The sequence below is a fragment of the Ptychodera flava genome, chromosome 12, assembly GCF_041260155.1.
Source record: "Ptychodera flava strain L36383 chromosome 12, AS_Pfla_20210202, whole genome shotgun sequence".
NCBI lineage: Eukaryota > Metazoa > Hemichordata > Enteropneusta > Ptychoderidae > Ptychodera > Ptychodera flava.
In genome coordinates this window covers 36,381,489-36,408,411 of record NC_091939.1, presented here as the reverse complement: position 1 = coordinate 36,408,411, position 26,923 = coordinate 36,381,489, and the positions used below count along the sequence as shown (strand labels likewise).

The following is a 26,923-nucleotide window of genomic DNA, read 5'->3' as shown; positions in this document are numbered from 1 at the left end:
ACTTTTGTCGCCAGGTCCTCAAAACAGTGCACTGATTCTAGCTTCTCATGTTGGAGTAGCACTTCTACAGCTGCTTTGGCACTTGCATTTTTCGAAACAGACATGCCGTTTAGGCTTAGGCACACTTGTATCCTTTGGCGCGACATCAGTTGGTTGTTTTGAATAGTTATGTTCTAACATAATTGGAACTGGGATCATTGCATAGAGGCAGTTCATCACATGATTGCCAAGAGTGCTCAGTTTACATATTTCTGTACAGCCCTTCCATTCGTAATCACAGGTTATTTTAAGCTCCCCAATGATATTCCCAAGAGCTACTGGAATACATGTAATAGAGGACTTGTTTATTGACACTCTGCAAAGTGGGCAAGAGGCGGACGTTTTAACCCATTCCTTCAAAACCCATTCCGTCAGAATAAGAGTCGATGATGTCATTCTAGAATAACGACGTGTCTGGCATGTTCGTCATTTATTTACTCGTAAAGCGCCCTCAATGACCAGAAAACAGTCGTGTGTTTGCTATTTATTTACTCAGACCAAACTTCCCATATACGCTGATATTCATGAACAACTGTGTTATCAGATCAATATCTGTAGCAGGTATCACTACATTAGGTGCAATAATTTCAGAGTTATATACCTAATTACAAAGTTTATTAAATATGTAAATGAACCCTTAATTAACTTCCCACTACTAAATCATGCTTTACAACACAGTCAGATATATCTGTTGGGTATCTGCAGCAGATTTCATCACATTCGGTGCATTTATTTCAGTATTATGTGACTAATTACAAAACTTCATAAAATATGTACATGAGCTATTTATTAACTTGACAATGCTCAATGTTTCACAGTACAATGAGATATTTGCCAGATCAAAATCTGTAGCATGTTTCATCAAATTTAATGCTGTAATTTTGGAGTAATATCACTAATTACAAAGTTCATTAAATATGCAAATGAACCCTTAATTAACCTGATACTGCTCAATGTTTTATGGCACAATTAGATATTTATCAGATCAATATCAGTAGCAGGTTTCACAGAATCGGGCGCCGTAATTTCAGAGTTATATACCTAATTACAAAGTTCATTAACCCTTGACTACCAAGGCCAATGTATTCGTATGTACCAGGCACCCTATGTAAATATTGATAAAATCTGGGGTGTGGTCATTGCATCAACACTGCTTAGAGTAAAAATTAAGTAAGTACCAATGAACCATATATATTTTCTGAATCAGCATGAAATTTCCCACTTTCTTATACATAAGTTTTGAATTTCCAGGTCACGTGACTGGTCACATGACTCATCATATGACGGCTATTTGTGTTCAAACGGGCTACGTCCTTATTAGCATATCAATAGAAGTCAAAGTTCACTGCCAATCATGAGCAATCCTTGGAAAATCAGCCGAAATGCATAAACGAGTCAGAGATTTTGTTCCCAAAAGGAGTTAGGGAATGAGCAATAATCAGAGTTCAGGCAGGTATAGGTCATATTTTATTGAATTAGACGCACTTTGGTTTATTTTGCCGTTCAAAGTTCCAATACAAGTGGTGTCGTCAAAATGGACCCACTTTCGCTGGTAGTTGGCCCGCAGCTATCCGTGGCGGGGTTGACCGTTTGATTACCCGCATAGCGATGCACGCTATCCCGCCAACAGATAGCTGCGTTTCCACAGCTAAGTCTATGGTAAATGAAAATTGTAATAAAATGGCCGCATGGCGGCCATATTGGATCGTATCAAAAAACAAATCAACGTACATATGTATGACATATGAAGTAATCCTTTTACAAAGTTTGAATGAAATCACTCCAGGCATCTCTGAGATATCTGCCTGAACGGACGGACGAACACAAAGACGGACGGATGCATGCACTGACATGACTAAACCTGTAAGTCCCCCCAGACGGTGTCCGTGGGGAATAAAAAACTTATTTCTAAATCCTACTCTGCTGAAACTTTCCTACGATGGAATTAATGTTTCATTACTTACAGTTTGGTGAGCGCCTTTTGTGTGATAAGCTGTGACTAAAGATCCGATCACAATAAGTATGAAAGCAACTCTACACTTACTCTGCCATAATCTGAAAAAAAGAGCAGACATCATGATATGTAAACCTTTTTTTCTAAAGTAGCATAGCAATACAGTACATACAGGGTTATCTCTAAGTTTTAGTTCAGATAGTTGAAATAAAATATCAGATGGCGAGAGATTGGAGCGACTGAGCAGGGTTTCCCCCTCCTATCCGCTGGAGATTTTTTGAGTACTTGTGATTGTGATCATTTGGTGACACTTGCATACCTGATTTTCCATACCATTTGTATACAGAGATGTTAACAATTTTTATCAAAATTAAGGTTTGTAGCATATATTTTCAGTTCACCTTCATCAGTAATCATCATCATAAAAATAGTCATAATCTGCATCTAAAAGATCATCACAATAATCAGCTAGTAATTGCTTCGAAAGTTCATACTAAAAATGAAATATAACATTTTGGAATTGAAAAAAAAAACATACTGGAAATGAAATAAAATGTATTGAGCCTCTCCCGTAGTTTTATCGCTGTGTAGTGTTGCCGGACCGGGGGACTTATACTCGGAGGAGTACGGTAAACCTCAGGGGCATTGAAGTAAGCTGGACAATAAATATGGGAATGCAAACAACTGTTTAACAAATATTAACAATGTTTTATTGGAAACATGAACAACATAACAAAAGCAGTATTGAAACTACCATGCAAACTGTATGAAAAATAGTAAAACAAGTCAACGCAGCTTACGCTGATTACACCATTAATTGACATGCACACTACAATACAATGTCTGTATGCCAAGGTTGAATGAAATCTGAAGCAGCTACAAATGCTGACTGTGGCTGACTCAACATGCAAGCTGAACTACTGTACCGAGTACCAACTGACGGCATTTTCACAATTGAGTGTACAATTTTTTGTTCTTGAGTGTTACGGAAACAATTCTAAAACATAGGGCCAATGTTCCTGAAGCTACTATAGACATGGATACAAAATTAAGTATTTCCTGACTGTAAGAAATTATCTCACTGAGGTCATCACAGGGACCTGTGTACCAAATATTAAAGCTGTCTGACCAGTGGTTTTGCAGAAACGAGTGACCTAACAGTCGACAGAGCTTTGCTATGTTATGTAAAGAATAACTTTTTGTGGCACATGTGTTGATGAGGAAGGTGGATATCTTTGATAGCTCATTTCAGGATGGCCTCACCAAAAATGGCAAATAGGATAAAAAATATGTAAAACAGGAAATGGTGAACTTATATAATGCAGAAGGGGAGAACAATTTAGCAACAAACTATTGTACCATAAGTGGACAATGGCTAATCTAAACCAAATTACTTAAACTGGATTGTTGGCACTGATTACACATGTATCTATGGTCAATCAAATAGAAAATAAATTTGGGTCACTGATTAACCCTTTCACCACCATGGTTTGTCCCAAATCCATTGTTTTCTATGGTAAAGTTGGACCTGTATACAGGGAACTGGGGGTAAAAACTAAAAGGGTTAAAAAACATTTGCTTGTTACACTCCCCACACCATACACTCCCCACACCATCATGTGAAGTCAACTATGCATCTTAATCTATGAGACTAAATAAGTTTACCCTCAAGAGTATGTGGGCAAAAACCAAATTCAATTTTGAATTACGTAATGCAGGGAAGGACATAATATGGTGAAAAGCAAACATAATATCACAAAAACTGAATATAAAATGATATGGAAATGTTGTGAGACAGTCATAAGTATCTGGTGTGTGCTAAGAGACAAATGTTAAAATTGGACAGCATCATCCTGACCACAGTTTCTCAGACCATAGAGTGTAGCTCCATGCTCTGACTGGTTTGTTTCCCTCTGATTTTCTGATAGTGATACAGTGGTAGGTACAAAATATTTATAATATGCTGCCATTCACGATAGTTATTTAACATAGCTTGCATTCGTTCACAGTAGAACTCAGTTTTACATGTGAGATAAATTTCTTGTAAACTGTAAACTCTGGCTTCGCGCAGCTCAAACGTTGCAATACTAAAATGTTTTGATTATGATACGGGGCGACTTGCACACGTACACATATGTGCACTCTGCAGTCGATGTAATAAGGAGTCAACTACATTCAAGCATAGTGATGTTGACAATTACATGTATGCAAGTGCACAATTTCAAGTAGCCACGAGGAAATTCTGATGGTATTTTCGTGGAAATATAGGTAACAACAGTGTAAAAACATTACTTATTGCATGGAGCTAGAAGCAGATCGTGATCGTGCTGAATGCAATCTCGATCATGTACGATCATGCCATGTCGGATCATACCATGAGTATTAAATGCGCATACTTCTTAAGTCAATCGATCAACATATAAGCAGGGTTAGCGGTAGGATTTTCAAGTTAGTAGCCACACTTACTCAGTGTGGCTAATTTGGTCCTAATTTTATTAGCCACACGCAACTTTCATTAGCCACACATACTAAATGCGGGTAGAAACATGCTTCAGTCTTCAAGTTTTTGATGTGATACATTCATAAATGCATATACATATACATATACATATATGTATATATATATATATATATATATATATATATATATATATATATTTCACTGCAAAGGCTACACAGACAGTAGACATGATCTTACATATACATATATGTATATATATATATATATATATATATATATATATATATATATATATATATATATATATATATATATATATATATTTCACTGCAAAGGCTACACAGACAGTAGACATGATCTTTAAGTAAACTAAACATTTGTAAAAACACATTCAGAGACACACAAGACCTTATAAACATTTTTCAAGAACAGTCAAATCATCATTATGTGATTTGGGAAAATTGTTTGAACTCAGACCAAAATAAAAATGAAAAAGAGTAAAATATTGATGAACATGTTACATCCTCATCTATATATACTCTTTTGTTGTTGATTTTGCAAAACCTGTATTGCACTTTATGATCAAGATCCCCAATTGGGATAGGATTTCAATAAAGGCTTACTTCACTTTACTTTACATGCCTACTCTAGTTAAACCAGATACAGAAAGGTGATGAGCGTATAATAGATCATTACAGTTAGTAAAATTACTTTTCCGATCAGAAAAACTATTAAAAAGGTGTTACAACAATGAGACATTGAAGTTCCCGCGACAGCATCGTTAGGAAAATGTCACGTTTTGCCAGTACCTTCATGAATCTGTGTCCCTCCGTACCCCCGTTACCTAAATAGAATAGTCCCACTCCGCACATCCGCCATTGTTATTCTCACTCAAGGCCACGATGCGACGTTGGTTTTCCTTCTCTAAATATGCAATTTCATTTGTTTGACGCTATTATCCTTTCATCAGTGAAGAGTTTTTACCGGTGACTATTACAACTTTCAATGCTATGTCGTTGTTTTCACAAGATGTAGACCGTTTGATATTGCAATGTCGACTTGCTTTTATGTGCAGTCAATGCACATGCCATGCCAGTTAGTTGACGGTTCACACTATGCTGTTGATGACAGTATACACGACGTACGACGTCTTTGATTCACGTTTACTTTTTTCAAGTTATGATTAATGTGGAAATTTCACTAAAATGTCGCTGATCCAGGGATTTTGTAATCAGTTTGATTGATACTCCGATATGAAATACTGTGTCAATAAAGCTCGGAATCGTCGCTGAGTTTTGTTGCTTTTAGCTATGGTTGTCTATCTTAGTATCAACATGATCGGAATGCCAGTTCATGGAGATCGAGATCGCGAGAATGTAATTGTAACCCTTAACTGTTTTCTGTATTTTGTCTTCCTTTACAATTTCAAGTAAGTGCTTTAAATAAAGAGTTTTTTATGTTGTCTTTAGCATATCAGTGGGACTGTTTAGTTTTATCAATTTCAACTACAGAAACCAGCTGTCGCCACGCTTTTGAGATCGTGGCGATTGCCGATGGGTTTTTGTTCGCCACAAACAAGTTTTAGTCGCATTTTGCGACTGTGGCGACCTCTACCGCGAACCCTGTATAAGCACACACTGTCTTTAGCGATTGAAGTCAACAATGATGTCAAAATCAATACACAACTCAAAATTACCCAAAATAAGCAACAGAAAATGCAAAAGTTATCGTTGTGTCGAGAGGACGGCATATCTTCAACTCCACAATGAAGCAAACTAGTTATATGCACATGCGCGTGGCCTCGCTCTGGACCAACTTCAATACTACATGTACTACAGGCCGGTGGATTGCCTTCCTCGGTAGAAATTACAGGTTTGCCAGCAACGACATCAATATTCCCCAGTACCGGGTGAGTACCCCATACGGAAGCCATAATTCTTCAGTCGATTGAACAAGCCTTTCGCGCCAAAAAATACGCTACAGCGACAAAAGTACCATCACTGTCAACTTCATATCCACGAGACATCATCAAATACACACTAAAAAGTTCGCACCAGACTGAGAAACAAAATGGCATCCGTTTTGTATCCATAGTCCTTGCAAACCAAGGCCGACTTGTTATAAAAGCAGGCGCATACTAATCGTAGCCTAACCTAGTGGTTGCTGTCCTCGGTAAGACTGATACATCTGCCGCCAGTTTCGCCGGTACCCGTTGATTATCACCTACGGAGGCCATCATTGTTCAGTCGATCGAAGGCACCTTTCGAACCAAAAAATACACGATGTAGGCAAAAGTACCATCACTGTCAACTATACATTTATGAAACATATTCAAATACACACTAAAACGTTTACAACGTAAAAAATCGGACAAGTCCGAGAAACAAGATGGCGTCTCTTTCGATTCTTCAACTTGTATTTTTGTCCTTCAATTTTGCACATGCGCAGATGGTAGCTTTAGCAAAATCAACTAAAAATCGACTGAATATAAAGCAAAAATGGATAAAAGTATTATTTAAAAATAATACAAGGCATACATCACCACATTTTGAACATTTCTGACCATTTAGTTTATCTGTAGGAACCTCCATCCCGTATATCAAAGCTGTCAGACGAGCGGTTTTGATGAAATAAAGTTTTGACCAAAAATGATAAAAAAATACCGCAATTATATGGTGTCGCTCAAATTTGATCAGAATTGGTATATACCAGTATGGGTTACCAATGATCAACAACAAATGTTGTTTCTATCTGTTCAGAGGAGGAAAATTCTACGTTGATGTTATGACAATGATTTCTGCACAGTACAACCAGAAAAACAATAAGAAATATTTATACCAAAAAAAACAAGAATGACAAAAGTAATTAAGGTCTGAAACTTTAGGTACTGGAGGTCAACTTTAGCAACATGCATAGCAGAAACAAGCCCCTCGTAGTTTGAGTATAGACGGTCTTCCCCCCTCTACTGTCTATGGTTTCAGCAGGTCTGTTAATATGTAACAGTTCATAAACAATGACAGGAAATGACTCAAGATCAGTGGAGTTGGCCTGTTTCTTACTGGCATGCCATCACTCCTGCACATTTGCAGGATTTCATTTTCATTTTCTTACCTCATTTGCACATTTTTGACACTGATGTGTTCATTTGAACAAATTCACATCTCAACCCCTGCATCTACCTGTACACCAAATACTGAGATGGTAGCTCTGGCGGTATGGGAGCCTTTGTGTGTGACGGACATACATCCGCACATACATACCCACAAATATACAGACATACAGACACCACCGACTCATCATATAAGCTCTTTTTGGTATTTATGTACAAAACCAAATATGAGCTAAAAATTCCTTAAAAATACAAATTTGCATATTTCATCACAATTTGAACAAATCTAAGTTGGGTTATCCCTAGGGACCTGTATACCAAATAACAAAGCTGTTTGACCAGTGGTTATGAAGAAGAAGATTTTTTACCAAAAACACCTTTTTTGGCACTAATTTGCCTATTTTCAACAATATCAAAAAATTAAAAAAACTAGTTTCTCAAAATCATATTTTTCATCTACACAACAAATATCAAATCAGTAAGTACTGCGGTTCTCAAGATGTTTGAGTGGACGGACGCCTCACAAACTGACATACATACATACATACATACAGACTGACGCCGGACGGATACCCATCCCAATAGCTTCTATAGTCTATAGTAGCTAAAAACTACTTTACAGTATATATTTACTCTTGTGATAGCTTTTTGAGTAAGATTTTCTGAGCAAATCAAAGCAAAAATTACGAAAATTGGACCATATTTTGCAAAGATGTGCCATTTTTTGTGGTGTGAAACTGGTCACCGCATTTTTCAACTTTAAGAAAATGTTGTTTTTATAATGTAAACTCCAGTAAAGGTGCATGTTTTTTTCTTTCTGTGTGGTCTTAAGGATGTCTAATACAAGTAGTAAGTATCGTCATGGTATGCTATTCACCAGTTGATTAACATCATTAATAATTAAATAAATCCAAAAGTAGCCCATTGTTATTGATTTTTTCGTTTTTCATTATGGACAATTAACCCTGTGTATAACTTGGCTCTAATCTATAGTTATTTTGTAAAATGTTGTTAAAATCCATTGCAGGTATCTGTTAAGTACTGTAATAAAGTCTTCTGTCATAAGCATCCATTCGTTTATTTTCAAGAATTTGCCAAAGACTCGGCTTAAATTTTCTGCTTAAATTTTCTGTACCCCACCATTTAATTCTACACCTATATTAGGCTTTCAGCAAACAAAATAAAATACATATTGTAGTACTTTGCATAGATGAATGACATATGCATTCATCTTAGACAGTCACCATTTAAAAAATATATATGAATTATAGGCAAAATGTAGTGTCCGTACCCCCCATGTAGTGTCCGTACATCTTTTCCAGTGGATTACACTAATTTGGATTAGACTCAAGTAAAAGGTTTGATATACCCCTAGTACACTGTTGAGTAGTTTAATTATGCAACCATGTATAATCAGTATAAAGTCAAACACTAAAATGTAATTTCGATTGACAGATGGATTCAATTAGGTAATTTTGGGGTCAACATAACATAAAGTACGTTTTACAGTACGTTGTACAGTACGTACAGGAATTTTGCCCTGGATAAAAAATAGTGACAATATCACTGTTCGCTCCCACATAGTTATCAAAACAAGCTAACAATTGTATGAAACATGGACAGAGTGATGACATTGGCCCCAAAGTGTGCCTTGGCCCATGGAGAATGATAAAGATTTAACAAACAGCTGAATGTAATGATAAAATAGTTAAGTATAGGCCTACAGGCACTGAGGGTCAATATGTTACAGCAATTTGATTAGTTTCTTTTCCTTTTCTACTTCTGTGATAATTTTTAAGACAATCAATCTGCAAGGTAGTTTATGGATTGACAAATATGTTATCTTTTACGAGCACACAGCAAACTGTTCTCGATTTTTCATTTACAATATTTGACATAGACTGAAATACATAACCTGAACCAATGTTTACATTTTGCCTATACATCAGATAATGGAGAGATTTCAACATACAATCATTAACTCAGAAATCATACAGGGAAAAGTAAACATTGTTTTGTTCCAGAACAGCTGGTGCATACACATCTGGAACAACTTACAGACTTAACGAATTACACAAGGATGATGACACAAGAGATAAAGTTAAGAAATTTAATTGTGGTGAACTTAACTATTCCTTTCAAATCCTTAACTAACTTGACATCTTAAACTAAAATACACTGCATGGTTAATTGCATGCAAAAATACATGGAGGGTGGACTATTTGATAAGGGGGTGTGTCTGGAAGGTTGATGAGGTACATTATCTTTTTTATCCGATCCATTGTACATTCTTTTTTACCCCACTCCCCAACCTTTTCTTTTTGTCAAACCTTCTGTGGCTGATTCAAAATCTGCCAGGAACCCCCTCCCTCACTCTTAAACATTGAAAAAAATTTTAAATATATTTGTTGGAAACAGAACTTGCTAAAGTCACCTCAGCTATGTTTTCTAATGATTTTTTCCCCCACATTTCAACACCAAATACAGTTTACCATCCCAAATGCTTACTAAATAACCACATTATATACCCAGTAGATATAAAATTACCAAAATTAATCTTAAAAATACAAAATGAAAGATATCCCAGTAAAATTGACAGTTTTGCAAAGTTGCCCCAAAAGTTCAAAATTCTGGATTTCAACCTAATTTCAATATATCATATTAACAAAAACCCTAAGAACCTGTTTACTATAAAATATCAAAGTAATCAGACTTGTAAATTTTGAGAAACAAATTTTTTGACCAAAAATGAGAAAAATTGCCCCCCAAAAATACAAAATTGCAGATTTCATCCTAATTTCAATATATCTTATTAACATAAACCCTAGGAACCTGTACACTAAATATCAAAGCTACCAGATCAGTAGTTGTAGGAGAAAAATTTTTTGACTAAAAAAGGCAAAAATTGCCCGAAAATAAAAAAAATGAAAATTATAACATAACTTCAATATATTATATCTAGATTAATCTTACATACCTGTATACCAAATATCAAAGATATTGAATCAGTAGTTCTAGGATAGAATTTTTTTTTATCAAAAATTGGGAAAATTGCCCCAAAATTACAAATATGACAATATCAATACAATTTGTACAAACATGACTGAAGTCATCCTGAGGAACAATCAGATAAGTGATTTCAGAGAACAAGATTTTTTGACTAAAAATGGAAAAAAATACCCTAAAAATACAAACAGGCAAATTTCACCCCCAACTTTAGCACACATAATTGACAATACCTAAAGGAATCTGCATACTAAGTTTCAACCAAATCTGACCAATGCTTACTTAGTTTTAGCCATTTGCAGGATTTTTCCTTTTTTCCCCTCATTTGCATATTTTTGGCACTGGCATGTTCATTTGAACAAATTCACATCTCCACCCCTAGGTGCACATGTACACCAAATACTAAGACAGTAGGTGCTGCGGGTTAGGAGTTTTTGTCGTGGACGGACATACATACATACATACATACAGACAACATTTTGCCACCTTATAAGAATACCTCCCATATGCATATGCATATATGGGAGCTAAAAATAGCGCCAATGCCCCTGTAGCAACAATACACATGGATGACATGGAAGATGTACATAGTATACTACCAGATATAGTCGGTGCAGAGGTTTTATTCTTATGGCAGAAGAATTGTCTAATTTTGGGCTTATACTTACAGACCCCCGAACCCCACCCCTATATACACAGATATTCATCAATAGCCAACATAGAAAACTGCCATCTAGGCCTATACTTTAGTTTCTTTGCCAGCTGTCTCTCACATAAGATGGACTCTTATACAGTCAGGCGATTGGATAAAAACGTCTTGAAACGTCAATGACCTATTAGACAAGGGGTTCCTGAAATGATCATTCATTAAATATGCCAAATAGCAATAACTTGATGCTGCTCAATGCCTTTCAGTGCAAGTACACCTCTTTTTCAACAACATGTACCAGTATAGTAAGTGTCATTAAATATAATGCATTACTTTATGAGGCTTGAGCTCACATTATCTACAACACTACGGTAATTCACCAAGCATAGCAGTAAGTTAGCTAAAACCCCTCAAAATAGACATTTCAACAACTGGCCTAGCATCTGAAATAACTGTGCTGTGATATTTAAGAGAATTCAGTGGATAGGTTTGAATCAGCTTTTGGAAAAACCATAATTAATATTACTAGCATTAGTGATAAAAATGATTCTTCCATTAATATAAAAAAAATACTAGTGTTGCTCGCATCTAAAAAAAAGAAGTACATGTTCATGTATTCCTGTTTTTCACTTGCGAACAAAAAGTGCTATTTGTATTTGCAAAAGGTTTTAACTTTCAATGTTTAGACAGTAGTCAATTTTAATGACCAGTTTTCAATTTTGTAGATCAACATTAAAAATTTAATGCCCCAAACTTGAAATGTTTGGATAATCAAATTAAAGTAATACACAGACAAAGCCGGAATAAAGGTGCAATATAACAAATCAAATAAACCGATCAGAATGAAACTACCAACAGCTTCAATGATTTCAAATGTTGGATGTCAGTTAAAAACAAAAATTTTAGTTATTTCCCAGTAGTGTGAGTAATATGTGTAACATGAAATGTGAATATTTATTGGTTTCAGATAAAATGTATAACTATAATTTGACAATTATTGTAAGCAAATATATTGGAAGTCAACATGATTGTCCACAAAAAGCTGAAAGTTGTGATCAAAAGCAGAAAACCACCGATCATTTGTTCAATGATCCATGATAAATTCTCACCTTGGAAGGAACAAACTTATATAGTGTTAGAGAGTTGAGTAGTCAAAATTGTTGTTTAATCTGTTTGTGTGGTGGGGTGACCTGACATCATCCTAAATTACTCATGTTCTTAATGATGTTTATGAGTTGCACTTGGCTACCCTCAATACTGTGATAATTTACTTAATCAACCAATGACCTGACATCTGTCTGTATTTTTATGTAAAACACAATGATTGGACTAAGACAGATACTTTTGTTCACATTCACAAAATTGAGGTCGAACCTGGGCCTGGTCACAATAATCCTCTGTGGGGAAAAAATTTGGTTCACGTTCACATTTTACAGGACCGGCCCAGTTTTGCCAAAAAGAATTAATCTAACTGCTAAACGACATTTGAACTGCAGAGACATCTCCAGTATTGGTTTGATGAACTTACGAGACAAATTGGACTCGCAGATTGTGCAGAAATACATGTTACCAGTGCATGCTGTTTCTGATGTCTTTGTTAACTAATGCCTTTCTTTCAAGTAATGTTAATCAGATGATGTGGTCCCACTTGCGGAGCAAAACCTGGTGGGAAGATATTGTTTTGAGAACATGGAATGATAAAGACTGGAACGAAAACTTTTAGGTTCAATTGGGCATCATCTGGGTCCAGAAACGACCCAAACTTTGGGGCAGTCCTGGATCCCCCTATTGCCCAGCCAAAACTAGACCGGTTCTGGCCTGACCACATTAACAATATACCGTAGAGTTGACTCAAAACCAGGGCTGGTCCAGGGCTGACATAAACTACTCAATGTAAAAATGATGTGTACTGGAGTCTGTATTCACAGTAGAGTGCATCTTGCCACACGGCATTCTTGTGGATACAGATCTCTTAAATCAGTGTTAGGGAATCCTCAACGAAATATTAGCTAAGGTTGATCCACTATATTATATCATAAATAACGTCAGATTTGTTTTCTTGGTCAACTTTTGCTACAAATTGATACCAAATATGACTACATTGTTTTCACAGTTTTTCAAAACTGTCTTAAAAGATATCTGGGCCTGGGGTTGGTATAGGTTATTTAAGGTGGCAGACTAAAGATTAGCTCCAAAAATACAAATATGTTACGGCCATGGTCCCCCCCAAATTTGAACAAATAAGTTGGCTTAGTTTGTCTCTTGGGACTCATATACCAAATTACAAAGCCATGAGACAAGCAGTTTTTAGAAGACATTTTAACCAAAACTGGCAAAAATTGCCTCCAAAACACAAATTTATTATTTTTCCTGAAGCTATATGAAATTATCTAAGTATATCCTAAGTCATCTGTATACCAAATATCAAAGCTATCTGCAATAGATGAGAATATATGATTGTTCAGTGAATCCAATGAATCAGTTGTGAGTTGGGTTGGTTTCCTTCAGTTGACTAATAAGATAAAACAATTTTGTTTCTCTGCACATGACATTGACAAAATAAAGACACTTCATCTGATGAAGAGTAAATTTCATTATTTCAAGTACTAAAATGACATATTTCTACTTTAGGAAATTTGTTGATAAAATGTTATCATGGCAGTTCCATTTTGTGTGAGTGATGCAGAACACAGTGTTCATTGTTTCATAACTACGAAATTCTAAAAGAAGGTAAAATATCTTAGGGGAGACTAAGTCGGGCAGAAGGGAACAGATGACAACAACGCAACTGCTTTGTCAGCAGTAAGCTTATGAAACTTCTTTGCTACACTTTGTCACTATTAGTTACTGGCATACACAACCTATCGTTCAGTCTCACAAAGAGTCAGTCAATCAAATTCAAAGGGAACTTTTTAGGAATAAGTTACATATCTCCTAACGTTTTTAATTATAGAGACACACATACATAAGATGTAGTACTTTTTTATTTACAATCACTTTCATAAAGCAGCTGAATCGGCGTTCATGCAGTCCTGATGGATGTAAACACAGCCATACTTCTCTGGGCCTCGCATCCCCTCAACATGCTTTGGGCAACCTGTAGCAGTCTTGCTGCTCTTCTTGCTCTTGTCCACAGTTAATGATGATACACACGAACATTTCCTGCGGACAATGGTCATACTGGTACGGCATTGCAGTCACATAATCGATGTAGTAGCTCCAACAATTACAGTCTATCTTACCGTACATCTGGCTTTCGAACCGTGTGTATTGAAGTCACAGGGCCAAGGCATGGCATGCGAGGCACTCAAAAATGTTCACCGTAGAAAACGCTTGTCTGAATACCTCTTTTCCGATCCTTTCTTGTAATTTTGGCAAATGCGGTTAATACGGCATCCTAAAATGTGTGTTAAATTGACAATGGCTGCGGTTACTTCAGCCACCAAAAGGGTAACTTCTCATCATGTTGAAGCCACAGCGGTAAGCATTTGCTATTGAACACGCTCATTCGTATGTTCAATTAGTTATGTCATTTCCGGCGGCAATGCCTGCGAATTCTGAAACGACCCGAATGGCAGCCAACTTCAAAATCGCACAACATATTGCATTTTTATAATATTTGACTGCATCGTTTCTTTGGGATGATGCAATTATACGAGTACAACAGCAGCATCAGACATGGAACTTTATACAAATGCCAGCTGCATTGGTCACGGCGGCTACTTCATCGGCCACTGGTTCCAAGAACGCTGGGACAGCAACTTGCGCTTAGACTCAGACCCTGCACTTTCTATAGCCTTCCAAGAACTGCATCCTATTGTCATTGCCGCTCTCCTGTGGGGCCATCTCTGGGCGCGCAAACGCATACTGTTCCACTGTGACAATTCGGCTACCGTCCACATCATCAACAAAGGACGCTCCAAGTCACCCATCATCATGAAATTAATGAGGCGCCTCGTTCTTCTGGCAGCCACACATCACTTCATGTTTCATGCCGAACACATCCCTGGAAGTTGAACACTATTGCTGACTCTCTGTCTCGTTTTCAGATGCAGCGCTTTCGGGACGAGGCACCACACGCGGATCCAGCCCCCTGCCAAGTGCCCTCAGAAGTAATGTTCCACTGAACGAAGCTGTGGCAATCTTCCAACAAGCTTCACTAAGCAAGAGGACAATCGGTTCCTATTCATCGGGGGTTCGCGCATGGAAAACTTTCTGCTCGTTGTCAGACGTTCCAGTGAGTTCAACGTCTCTGCCTGATGTGTCTGAAGAGCTTTTAGTATATTTTGTTTCCCACTGTGCCACCTTCCTTCACCTGAAATTGTCCACTATCAAACTGTATCTAGCGGGAATACGCTCCTATTACACTATGAATGGCCATCGCAATCCCCTCGTGTCAGAATACGGCCAACCTCACCCACGCCTCAAGAATGTTCTCAAGGGGATCCATCGTGTACAAGGCTCAAGCACAAGACCACGCCTCCCCATTACAGCCGACATTCTCCGGCGCATGTGCAACATCCTCAACGAAGGAGTATTCGGCCCATACGTAGACCTTCTGTTGCAATCGGCATTCCTCCTTGCCTTCTTCGGGTTTCTACGCTGTAGCGAGTTCACATCCACCACCCATCATCTCGCTATGATTATCCTCCAGAATTGGAGATTAAAGAAACTACTGAAACGGCCTCTTCTGCTTCATATCTGGACATTTTACTTGAATTTGACTCCAATGGTCACCTTTCTACTAGGCTATATGACAAGAGAGATGATTTCAACTTTAGTATAATTAATTTTCCACACCTCATCAGTAATATTCCACTCTCACCTGCTTATGGGGTATACATTTCCCAGCTTATACGATATGCAAGAGCATGCAGTTCATATGGTGATTTTGTAGAGAGACATGGCCATCTCTCTTTCAAACTGTTAAATCAAGGTTACACCAGAGCAAGACTTGTCTCTACATTCAAACGCTTTTTTGGCAGGTATCGCAAGCTGGTAGATAAATACAATATCTCTCTTCGACAAATGATCACTGATGGCATCGGTGACATTGGGCCTTAGTTAGTGACCACTACCTATCTGACTTACAGATTGATATATGGCGAGTGCCACATGTGGGGCAGGATGCGCTTACTATTTTCGAAACACCTCACATCACTTCTTGGTCTTTTGGCCAGAGGTCCATATATCTTTCTTTCATGAATTTGACTTTGTTTGTACCGTCTATTTACTGTCTGTTCTGTGCTGTTTTGTGTCTATGTTTACAACTATTGTCTTACAAATTTTGACCTAGTGTTATTGGATTATGGATTGGTATGATTGCGATTATTTTACTACGACCAGGTCGATGCTCCTGCTGGTGGACATATTGTCCCCGAGGGCATCATCCACCTGGTACTTGTACATGATAATGAAGGACTGTATAAGAGATATATTCATACCGGCTGGGACGTCGCCCGGTTAACAAGGTCCCGACCAGCTACACGGGGCACAGTAGCTCAAAATCCGTGTGTCCCTCGGATTATCCTTCGGGATGTTACTAAGACATCATACGTGCAATCAGAGGGCAATTTTTATCACAGAAATGGAGAAAGCTACCAGACAATTAAACCATGCAAATTGCTACTGACGGACTGTTTAAAGTCATCTCCAGCTTGTGATTATACAGGTTCTATCACAAAGTGTGGTATTAAAAACTGCAAAACCTGTAGTATGCTCATCACTACAGAACAGTTCAGTAGTAGTTTGACAGGTAAGACCTATTCTACCAAATGTCTGGAACCTCTGAATTGCACAACAAAAACGTAATCTATGGAATTGAGTGTTCATTGTGCGGGCTCATTTATGTTGGTGAAACAGGAAACAGCTTACGATCTAGAATGAACGGACATCGCAGTGGAGTGAATCGATCTTTGGATGTGCAACTTTATAAGCATTTTAACCAGGACGATCACTCCACTTTGTCTATGCGTGTCCGTATTCTTGAAAAAATATACCATCCAACCAACAGCCCCACACTTAGTTCACCATCCCGTAGACAGAGAGAATACCACTGGATTAGACAGTTAGGTACCGCAATGCCTTATGGTTGTAATGACAACATCAAAGATATAGGCAATCTCTCAAGTCCTGGTTGTTCAGAAGTGAATGTGATGGGCCTATTTGAGTCTTCTGTCCGTAGAAGACGTAGTCATGGACATAGGCGTTACCATCGGCCTAAATTGGATACATCAGCTACATCCAATTGCCATGACAAATTTCATGAACTGCTTCTTTTATTGCAGAAGCCTTTAGGTCTCCATCACATTCGTACTTCATTATTTGCTCTTTCCATCAAGGACTTGAGAAGGTTGCATGTCTATGCATTGGGATTGTCTTTGACAGATCCGAACAAACAACCGTACAGACTGGTTAGTATTATTGCTGACATTGCACTATACAGACTATACAAGCCTGTTCGTGCTGACCTATGACTGATGATCATCGTCATTTCATACATCTTCCATTTACTAACAAAGGAATTGATGCCATTAATATCAGCAATATACTACACAACAAAAAGGTTACATCAACTATACCTGTATACTTTAAGAACCAGTCTGTACCTATTCTGTCATATCAATACACCAAGACAATCTCCAATAAAATATTCAATTACAATAAGGCATTGCGGCACTTAAAAATTGATGAATTCCTTCAAACACCAGCATCCTGTGACTGCTCTACATCTCCCTTCAAATATACTCCGTTGGCCATGTCATCACTGGTGATCTGAACTTGGTTGAACATCACCACCTTCGTAAGATATTATCTTGTGGACCCAAGTTCAGAGAACCTCACAGGATCAACTGGAACCATAATTTTAAGATCATTATGGACTCAGTTGAAGATTATGCCAGGAAATGGGCTAAAAGGGAGGATGTAGAGTTGGACACACTGTCAGAATGGGTCAAATCTGTGAGGAAAATAGTGCGTGGCCGTATTGGTCGACTAAGATCACATGTTTGCAGAAGACCCTATTCTGTATTTAAAGATCCTGATGCTGTTAAGTGTTTGAATGATATCCATGACAAATATGTTGTCGTCCCTGCTGATAAAGCTGCCAATAACATTGTATTTGTCTGTAAGAAGTATTATTTTGAATGTCTTATAGACGAATTTGGTGTAACTAAGACCTCAACCAACTCCACTTACAGACAATCAATGTTCAACAAATCTGAAATTTTGGCAAACCATAAGTCATTCATGGATAATTTTAATATTACAACAAAGGATGACCATAATAAGTTGCCTAGCTTATACTGGATACCAAAGCTCCACAAAACACCTTACAAAGCTAGGTTTATCGCAGGATCTTCAAAATGTTCAACAACAGAGTTATCGAAGATACTGACTTCTGTTCTTTGTACTGTTAAACGGGGACTTCAATCATACTGTGATGTTGTCTTTTCTCGGAGTGGTATAAATCAAATGTGGATATTAAAAATTCGAAGGAACTCTTGGAAAATTTGAAATCAAGATCTGTTTCAAAATAACATCTATTAAAACTTTCGATTTTTCCACATTGTATACCACAATACCACATGATAATTGAAAGAACGCTTAAAAACATCATCAACCAAGCATTTTTCTACAAAAACGGTTCACGCCGTTACAAATATGTGGTATTAGGGTATAATTCTACATATTTTGTTAAAAATACAACTAATGCTAAAGTGTTTTATACCGAGAAAGACATTATCAGTATGCTTGATTTCCTCATTGACAACATATTTGTTGAATTTGGAGGGCACATTTTCCAACAGTGTATAGGAATTCCCATGGGCACTAACTGTGCTCCCTTACTTGCCGACTTATTTCTGTTCTCATACGAGGCAGAATTTATCCAGAACCTTATCAAGCAGAAAAAGGTCTCTGTAGCTCGTACTTTCAACCTAACATTTAGATACATAGACGATGTTATTTCATTGAATAACTCTGAATTCAGTAAATATCTCGCTATGATTTATCCTCCAGAATTGGAGATTAAAGAAACTACTGAAACGGCCTCTTCTGCTTCATATCTGGACATTTTACTTGAATTTGACTCCAATGGTCACCTTTCTACTAGGCTATATGACAAGAGAGATGATTTCAACTTTAGTATAATTAATTTTCACACCTCATCAGTAATATTCCACTCTCACCTGCTTATGGGGTATACATTTCCCAGCTTATACGATATGCAAGAGCATGCAGTTCATATGGTGATTTTGTAGAGAGACATGGCATCTCTCTTTCAAACTGTTAAATCAAGGTTACACCAGAGCAAGACTTGTCTCTACATTCAAACGCTTTTTTGGCAGGTATCGCAAGCTGGTAGATAAATACAATATCTCTCTTCGACAAATGATCACTGATGGCATCGGTGACATTGGGCCTTAGTTAGTGACCACTACCTATCTGACTTACAGATTGATATATGGCGGGTGCCACATGTGGGGCAGGATGCGCTTACTATTTTCGAAACACCTGACATCACTTCTTGGTCTTTTGGCCAGAGGTCCATATATCTTTCTTTCATGAATTTGACTTTGTTTGTACCGTCTATTTACTGTCTGTTCTGTGCTGTTTTGTGTCTATGTTTACAACTATTGTCTTACAAATTTTGACCTAGTGTTATTGGATTATGGATTGGTATGATTGCGATTATTTGACCCCCAGCGTAACCTCTGCTTCGGGGACGTTACCACCACTGCATCCAACGGACGAGTCTCCTGTCTGTCAGTACAACTGAAGTCATCAAAAACTGACCAATTTCGCCGCGGCTTCAACCTGCGCCTCTTCCCCACGGGTACCGCAATCTGTCCTGTTTCCACACTACTTCGTTTCATGTCTGTCCGTCAAGCTATGTGTCCAAGTGCATCTGAACCCTTTTTCCTCCTGCCAGAAAGAACACCTTTAGACCGCAACACGTTCACAACATTTCTGCGGACTGTTTTATCACGTATCAACCTTCGACCGGATTTCTTCGCCGGCCATTCCTTCCGCATTGGAGCAGCCACTTCAGCCGCAGCATCACAAATTCCAGACCACCTGATCCAGACATTGGGCAGATGGTCCAGCAACTGCTATCGACTTTACATAAGAACATCAGAAACTTCCTTGCGTCATGCTTTTCAACGGCTAGCCTCCTAATTCTCATGGCGCCACCCTGTTTAATTCTGGACTCACTGGGTGCACACTCAAACATCTTAACGGCTGCCTAGTCGTCACTGCAAGTCAGCCTCGTTCCATTGCATTATGACTCACACGTTACATGTCTCGTCGTGTTCCACGTCTGTGTTCTGTCACCTAACGTTCCTACATGTTTCCACCTGGGCTCGCACAGTTTACCTGTCCCCAAGGACCCCCTCCCCCCAAGCCGTATCATCACCACGATGATCCCTTGGGCGCGAGAACCTTGTCTTCGATCAATGTTTCCACCCGGGCTCGTACAGTTTACCTGTCCCCCGGGACCCCCTCCCCCCAAGCCGTATCACCACCGCGGTGATCCCTTGGGCGCGAGAACCTCGTCTTCGTTACATATTTCCACCCGGGCTCGCACAGTTTACCTGTCCCCCGGGACCCCTTCCCCCCAAGCCGTATCACCACCGCGGTGATCCCTTGGGCGCGAGAACCTCGTCTCCATTCATCATGTTTCCACCCGGGCTCGCACAGTTTACCTGTCCCCCGGGACCCCCTCCCCCCAAGCCGTATCACCACCGCGGTGATCCCTTGGGTGCGAGAACCTCGTCTCCGTTCATCATGTTTCCACCTGGGCTCGTACAGTTTACCTGTCCCCCAGGACCCCCTCCCCCCAGGCCGTATCACCACCGCGGTGTTCCCCTGGGTGCGAGAGCCCCTTTACTAACATCATTCTCAATTCCTTCCCTCCTTTTGGGGGTCACTTCAGTCATGCTTCCTTCGTTTGGGCTTTGGATTCCATCCTGACCCCCATTTCTCGGGAATTCCACTCCTTTCCCACATTGCGGCCTCTCAGGATGGATTCATCATCAAGGTCATTCAGACCTTGACCCCAAGGTCACCAATGACCGTTGCTCGGTTGCTTGACTGAAGGGGCCCTCTCCCATATATTTTGCTCATATTTATTGTAGGTTAGTTTGCTACTTATATTTTGACTGTTTTGTATTGTAAGTTTTGATAGTACTTAGTTTGAGATCTGCGAGGGCACTAGTTCTATGCCCCTTACTGCTTTACTTTTGCCGTTTCATCTTGTGCTTTATTGGATACTTTGTTGGCGTTTACGTTCTCCTTTTTGCAATAAACCCTTCTGTCTTTCATCAACTTAGCGGTGGTGTGTTCACAAAGTGGAATCTGTGTTTTATCACAGATGTGTTTTGTGATTACACCTAGCTATCTGCCTTCCTTACATCTTCACTGTCGTCCCCTTAGTCAATCGGCTCTTCTACCCATGACTGTTATCAATCATCCTTCCCAGCCAATCAGCCACGTTTGCACACGACACTACATAATCAAGGCTTTGTCTCATCGCTCCCATTCATTCATTCATTCATTCATTCAGCCGCTGAGTTCATGCCATACCAGCTCAGCCTATCCCACCACCATCCCCTGTCTCCTCCTCTCCTTTTCCCTTTCTTTCAAGTGTCCGGGCTTTGGATTCCATCCTGACCCCCATTTCTCGGGAATTCCACTCCTTTCCCACATTGCGGTCTCTCAGGATGGATTCATCATCAAGGTCATTCAGACCTTGACCCCAAGGTCACCAATGACCGTTGCTCGGTTGCTTAACTGAAGGGGCCCTCTCCCATATATTTTGCTCATATTTTATTGTAGGTTAGTTTGCTACTTATATTTTGACTGTTTTGTATTGTAAGTTTTGATAGTACTTAGTTTGAGATCTGCGAGGGCACTAGTTCTATGCCCCTTACTGCTTTATTTTTGCCGTTTCATCTTGTGCTTTATTATATACTTTGTTGGCGTTTACGTTCTCCTTTTTGCAATAAACCCTCCTGTCTTTCATCAACTTAGCGGTGGTGTGTTCACAAAATCATATAGGATGGCTCATTTTTAGCAAAATTAACTTTGAATTTATGCGGGACTTGCACTTTAAGTTTACTGATTCCAGTAGGGATTGTACCAGTATTTATGTTTTACTTACCTTGTTAGTATATTTTGAAGCTTTATCATGGATTCTCGTAAGAAGTAGTAAAATGTGGTGATTGGTTTTTTCCATATAACTATGTTTGCTCTTTCTTCTCTATCACGTCTACGTTGTTCCCGTAGTACTGAATTTTCTACATTGGAAGATATTGCACTTGCAGAAGATGTTGCTTTGGTTTTGCCATGGTTTATATCTGCATCAGTTCCACTCCTTATTGATGATGCTTTCTTTTTTTGAATCCTTTCACTCATTTTGTATTCCTCTTCTAATCTAGAAATCTGGAATATTGAAGGAATCATTACCATATAAAAATGCAGTGAAAAAACAGTAAACTCTTCATCACAAAGTGCATTACATGCAGTTTGGCATAAGAATGTGACCAACTCAAATTGACACATGAAAAATTTGAAACAAAATCGTTTTTTAAAGAAAGGCTTAAAGTAACAAGCAACATAGAGGCTTTCGTAATATCGTGTTAAAGCAGAATTAATCATACATTTCCTGAGGAAATAAATGTCTCATATCTTTTGTCAATGCCTGTATAAAGTTAAACCAGGAGATCCATGCTTGAAGGTATGTGTTCTTCATGACACCTTTTTGCTATACAAATTTCTGCGAGAGCTTTTGCCAGCATAATGAGTTAGTGGGCGAATGTTTAGGCCAGCTGGAGACAGTGTGTCAAGTTTTTTGATCCATTGTGATTCTAAATGTTTGCGAAGTTTGTCATCCTGTTTATTGACTTGGATGATGCCAAAATTTACATAGCATTTAACAGCGCCCCCACATACCAGCTTTTGACTATTTAAAGGGACCCCCCCCTGGACTTCAGCGCGCCAATTTCCAGCTCTCGGCGTAGGTCCAGACAGTTTTGACCGTACTCACAACCTCGAGGTTAGTCTCTCTCCTTTCATTTATGTACATTTACAGATTTTCAGATACTTGTAACTCCACATTGCTCGTTTTTCTATACAATTCAACCATTGTAATTTTTTAGTCTCTCCTGTCATTCATGTACATTTCCAGATTTTCACAGACTTATAACTCTACATTGTTCATTTTCCTACACAATTCAACCATTGTAATTTTCATGTTCGTACTTTTTATTGTAGAAAACACCTGAAGAAGCTCTAAATTTAGAGCGAAACGTTGTGTTTGAGGTATAATAAATACATTTGGAACCTAACAACCAGGTGTGGTAGTGCGTTTCAACCCAAATTTCTTCTATCTTCACCCCATTCCACGCTCCACTGGGGATCACCTGAATTCCTACAGTTTCTTATATATATATATATATATATATATATATATATATATATATATATATATATATATATATATATATATATATATATATATATATATAGATATAGATATATATTATATTTTACATACATTTATATTTTAAGTCATTCTGTGTTTTAATGAAATTGTTGGCATGTCAGTTGTAAGATAGGAATTTCAAAGTGTCAATCTTAAAGTTTGAATACAGTACATTTTGAATGAGCTGTGAATGTATTTCACACTTTCTATGCTTAACCAGATGTCCTGAACTGTTGTGCAGAAATGGATGTCAATCATTAATATCAAACAGGAAAAAGCAGTAAATCAAAAACTTTGATGGGTGTTAAGACTTGCCAGCCATCCAATTAAATCTCCTGAGGAACCATAGAGAGGCATTTTAGCCAAATCTGTTGTGTGCAGAGTCTGAGATGACCTTTTCTTGTAACATTGATATTTGTGCATGTTGCTTTCTCATACTGAATTCTCATAGAGAGAACAGAAAAGTATCAGGAATTTGTCATGCTTTTCATATGAAATGCAGATTTCATAATAGTACACTTTCACTTAGCAAACATCAAGATATCTCTGGCATATATCTCTGATTTATTAAAGTATGGCGCCCGAAGGGTGCAGAGAAAAATATGAAACATCCTGATATCTCTGATATATGTCTTGTATATTGAAGTAATGCACAGGAAGGGTGTGCTGAAAAATGTCTGATATATTAAAGTAATGCGCTTGAAGAGCACGCTGAAAAATATTGAACATACATATATCTCTGATATATGTATGCCTGATATGTTAAAGTTGGGCGTGCTGAAAAATATGTCTGATTATTAAAGTCACGCCCCCAAAGGGCGCGCCGAAAAATGCAACTGGATGAAATTTGTGGCTGACACGATGCATTTTAGGCAATGATGAGCCTGTGTCAAAATTCAAAAACACACTGACCCCCCCTATTGGGCATTTCAAAAACATGGTGACCCCCCTATCACCAAAGTCAAAAACAGGGTGACCCCCCCCCATGAATCCACCGCCCCCCCAAGGCCGAAGAAACTGACCAGTCCCTTAACGAATATGACTAGAAAGTCTATTCCATAAGGAAGCAGCGGCATTCATCTGTGCAGTCGTAGCTCTCGTTTTTCACAGACGAATATGGAAAAAGTTTTTCCGTCGCAACATACGAGAGCTAGCTATGGCTGCTGTACGGCGACATATGAGAAAGAAAGATCATCATATTTTGAGTATTGTTGGTTGAGTTTTAAGAGAAACTTCGTCACTTGAATGGAGAGATCTGAATTATGAAATCAAAAACTTTAGTGTATACACAGTCCCTCATAACAAGACTAGTTATTAATATTGTAATACTGTCAGTACAATTGTCTCGGCTTTATTGGAGGAGAATGGAGAAAATTGAAACATGATTCTTGAGGTTGGCAGACAATGTTTGCCATAAGTTGCGTACAGCCTCTGTGTTTTCCCGGCGTTACACGGGCTAGCCGGCATGTGAGCATTAATTTTTTCTGTTTGTCTGTGATTTAAAAGTGAATAAGTTAGCATATCAAAATTAGACTACAGTATATCAAAATTGGACCACATATATATCTCACATGGATATACTAGGCTTACATTAGATAAAAGATAAAAACAGTTAACCGCCGGCTACAAAGCTGGGATCAGGGTACGGACTGAGCGAATCCTTGTCCCCGAGAACGCTAGCGCTTACAAGCAGGTGAAGTTGGTCAGTTTTTGTTTTATCGCTATGTTCCATTAGCCAAAATGTTCACCTGTGAATGCCGGACCCTGTTCCATAACAATAGAGAAAACATCAGTTTTGAGGTCATTCAAGTCACTTGAACTGGACCATTGATACATTACATGTCATACCGTCGTAACGTGGCCGAACAACTAGATTGCAAGCATAGCACTCGTCGTTGATGTCTAATGCATACCCCATACAATGTCAGCTTAGAGCGTAAGGACATAAAGCAAGCGCGTTCATGTATGGCCATGGTTTGAAGGACTGTTGGGCTTAAAATACTCGAAATTATCATGTGTCGCAACGCATTTCTTTTCATTTTTGACCAAAATTGGTGATATTGATTATTTTACAACATAACATGCACTTTTAATAGTTTGCTAGTATCCATTTCAACTCACATCGTTTGGTGTCGCCGTTCTGAGCTACCGAAAATCCAGTTGTTATGGACTGACCAGGTGGGAGTGCAGAAAAATACTTAGAAGAGCCAAGAGGCTTGTTATTAGTGATAAAGTGGAGATAATTTGTTTGTGTTCCTGCCAGCCTTATCCGAAGCATTCTTTGTAGTTTAATTGCCCTTGTTCACGCTGAATATTCATAGACGTGGTGGCTATCCGGTGCTTGGGGCCTGAACAGGATAGTGCCCACGTCAAAATTTGTATGGCCAAAAGCTGGAATGTTTATGCAGAGTAGAGTCAAAAAGTCCTCGTAACTCTTATTTAAGATGCAATTTTCAATTCCCGGTTCTTCCATTAGGGATTTCTCCTCCTAGGCAAACACTAGGTTAGTTACAATTTTTAATTTGCCGTAACATTAGCGACAAAATTTCAAAGAAGACAAATTGTTATGAACTACATTTCATTAGACCCCTCATTGAAAATAATGGAGTGTGCTGTTTCGCATTTGATACTCCAAATATTTTTGAATTTTTATATGTACTCTCTTGTTACACTTTTTGGGATAATTTTCTTTCTTAGAATTAAATGGATCTGATCATAATAAACTAAGACATATCATGGATTTCCTTTTTCACAATATTGAGGTTATGCCTGTATGGAAAAAGTAATATAATGAATTCAACATGTACATCGCATATACATGTTCACATTATGTCGCCACTTGGTCCCCTCAATAGGGTAAAAAATCTGTAGCGTATGTACTCCCTGACCCAGTTAAAAAGAACTTGTATTCAAGAAGTGAAACTGTGTGATGATGATGAGCATGTATGTCATGGTTTGTGTAGGCTGCATGAGCCTTATCCTTCAATCAGCATTCTCAGTAGATCTTAAAGTGTTCACAAATGTAACGTATATACCCCTAGTACAGTTCATACCCCATGCATCATGTGCTGGACTCACTGACATTATGTGCACTTGAGCTGTATATTCAAACACTATATTTTTATTTTTATTCTAAAAGTTGAGAAGTTTTGTGACAGTTATTTGTAAATATATTCACAATAGGTCCTTAGGTTCTGCAAATAAGATATCTATAGAAT

General features: G+C 38.3%; 1 protein-coding gene across 1 annotated transcript in view; it reads right to left on the bottom strand.

Annotated features, from left to right (window-relative positions):
* The window catches only part of LOC139145762 (vacuole membrane protein 1-like), a 268,119-nt gene that overhangs the window by 233,268 nt on the left and 7,928 nt on the right, over positions 1 to 26,923 (bottom strand). The window contains 2 exon segments of the mRNA XM_070717066.1: positions 2,004 to 2,094; positions 22,383 to 22,663. Of these exon segments, the coding sequence (XP_070573167.1) occupies positions 2,004 to 2,094; positions 22,383 to 22,636 (345 nt within the window). The 5' untranslated portion in view covers positions 22,637 to 22,663.